Source organism: Coffea eugenioides, chromosome 2, assembly GCF_003713205.1.
Source record: "Coffea eugenioides isolate CCC68of chromosome 2, Ceug_1.0, whole genome shotgun sequence".
NCBI lineage: Eukaryota > Viridiplantae > Streptophyta > Magnoliopsida > Gentianales > Rubiaceae > Coffea > Coffea eugenioides.
The window spans coordinates 43188937-43191022 of record NC_040036.1 but is presented as its reverse complement, the minus strand read 5'-3'; the positions used below and the strand labels follow the sequence as shown (position 1 = coordinate 43191022).

Genomic DNA, 2086 nt, shown 5'->3' with positions numbered 1-2086 from the left:
AAACCAGAGTTGCAGAGACGATGAGAACCCAAAACTGAAACACACACAACAACACACGCACACACCTCCCAAAACAATACTCAAGATTTGCTTTTCTTTATTCATCCGGCCCAATCTATTAACCAACCGCCTCAATTTGAAACCCTAAAACCGAAGGAATTACATCCTAAGAAACTCTATATAAATCTAGGTCATACTCAAGAGCCCATCTACGAAACTTGTATTCCGATCGAGTAGAAAAGTCTAATAGAGAGCAGAAACAAAATGAAGAGGGATGCAGAGACTCTGTCCAGGAAGAAGGCTATTCATCCCAAAGGCGAAGCCGCAAAGGCTAGAAGGAGCGTTTTAGAAGCCAAGCGCAGGAATCGCGAGGCTCGTGAAAGAGTAGACGAGCAGTGGCATGATGCGGAAGGCAACAAGGCCCACCGGGCGGCCAAGAAACGAGAGGAAGAGGCCAAGAAACGGGGTGAGGCGGCTGCCCGGAAAGCCATGACTGACAGGTTAGCCGAGCAGGAAGCAAGGGATCTACAGAAGACCTTGATGAAGAAGCCATCTCCTAAGATCTCCCAGGAGGAAGCCCAGTTGCGTAGAAGGAAGGAACTTGAGCAGCAGCAACGGTGGCAGGAGGAGTATATGAAGAAGTTAATAGAGGAAGAGGCAAAGAGGAAGCAAAGCCGTATTGTGGATGAGGAGGAGTATAAAAGGATGGTTCATGTATCAAATAAGAATCGTTGGCATGAGTCGGTTATGGAGGAAAAAAGAATTGAGGAAGCCATTGGTCAGATTAGGATGCAGGAATATTGGCCTACAAGGATTAGGCATGGCATGAAGCAAATCAAGGCTACCCACCCCGGGAAATCAAGAAAAGCTTTAGTGTGTCTCGCCGGAAATGATGGACAGAGAGCTCTGTTGGTTGATGCTGGTGGGATTTATTCGAATAGATCCAATTTAGAGTTTTACGAATATTATTCCCTTGACGATTTAGAGGGTTTTGAAGATCCCATTGACGATTATCAGAATTTTTACTATTATTAAAGATTTTTGGGGTAAGATCTTGGGAAATATTTGATGGTATTGTCTTGATATGGTGTCCTTTTCAATTTCAACTGTTGAGTGCAGAAGATCCTATAGGTTGATGCCATGCAAATGTGTAAATAAATGATTGTATTGAGTGGAAAGAAACAATTGTATCATCTTCTTGTGCGGTGATTCTTATGATTACTTTATGATTATGGCATCTTCTGCTCTTATATGAGTTTGTAAATCCTATGTCAACGAAAATGTAGAAAACTTTGTCCTCGGATCTTCTTTTCCTTTTTCAATTAAATTAGCTGAATTACGAAACCTATTTACTTTTTGATTAATGGCAAAACATTTTTATAGAATAAAAAAATATAAGCAGACAAAAATGAATTAGATAATTTTAGTAGTATGGCAATTTGAATTACAAATTAAGTGAAGTTAATAAGTCCCCGAAATTTGTACTGCCTCTTTGATTTTTGCGAATAAAACGTAAGGGCTTGCATCCCTCCCCCGGTCTCAAGGTTTTGCTGGAAAAAAACAAAAAAAATGTTAGACTAATTTCTTTGTTTAAATAACGTTCTTATTAATGAATGACATTACACATGCCCTAACACCTTATCTACATTTTAATTATATATAATATAATTAGAACGGCTTCAATAGCAAGTATAACAACAAATTGTGAGCATAATTCTAAAAGCAAATTGTGAGCATAATTCTTTTTCACATTATAAGAAGGAAAATCCTATACTAAATGACATTAAGACAGTAATAGAAATAAATTAAAGGATAATTCATCTCTTTGATTCTAGGATTTCCATGTTTGTGTTATCAGAATTGATGGAGCCGGTAGGTATTTGATAAATTTTCCATGTAACTAAAGTATTGTTTTTTGTACGTGCACTCTTATGAGAATTGATGGAGGCAGCAGGCATTCAATAAATTTCCATGTAACTGAAGTATTTAATAGAGTAAGTTACTTACCCCAAACAAATTCATTAAAGTTCATGGCGCCCATATGGCAAAACTCTATAAGGCAAATCACAGGGACAAAGAAGAGTAG

At 38.1% G+C, this 2086-nt stretch overlaps 1 protein-coding gene across 1 annotated transcript; it reads left to right on the top strand.

Moving 5' to 3' along the window:
• Nucleotides 1-264: 264 nt before the first annotated feature.
• Nucleotides 265-1035, top strand: LOC113759768 (coiled-coil domain-containing protein 124-like). The gene has a single exon (XM_027302342.1). It carries the CDS (start codon nucleotides 265-267, stop codon nucleotides 1033-1035), a length of 771 nt encoding a protein of 256 aa, XP_027158143.1.
• Nucleotides 1036-2086: the final 1051 nt, after the last annotated feature.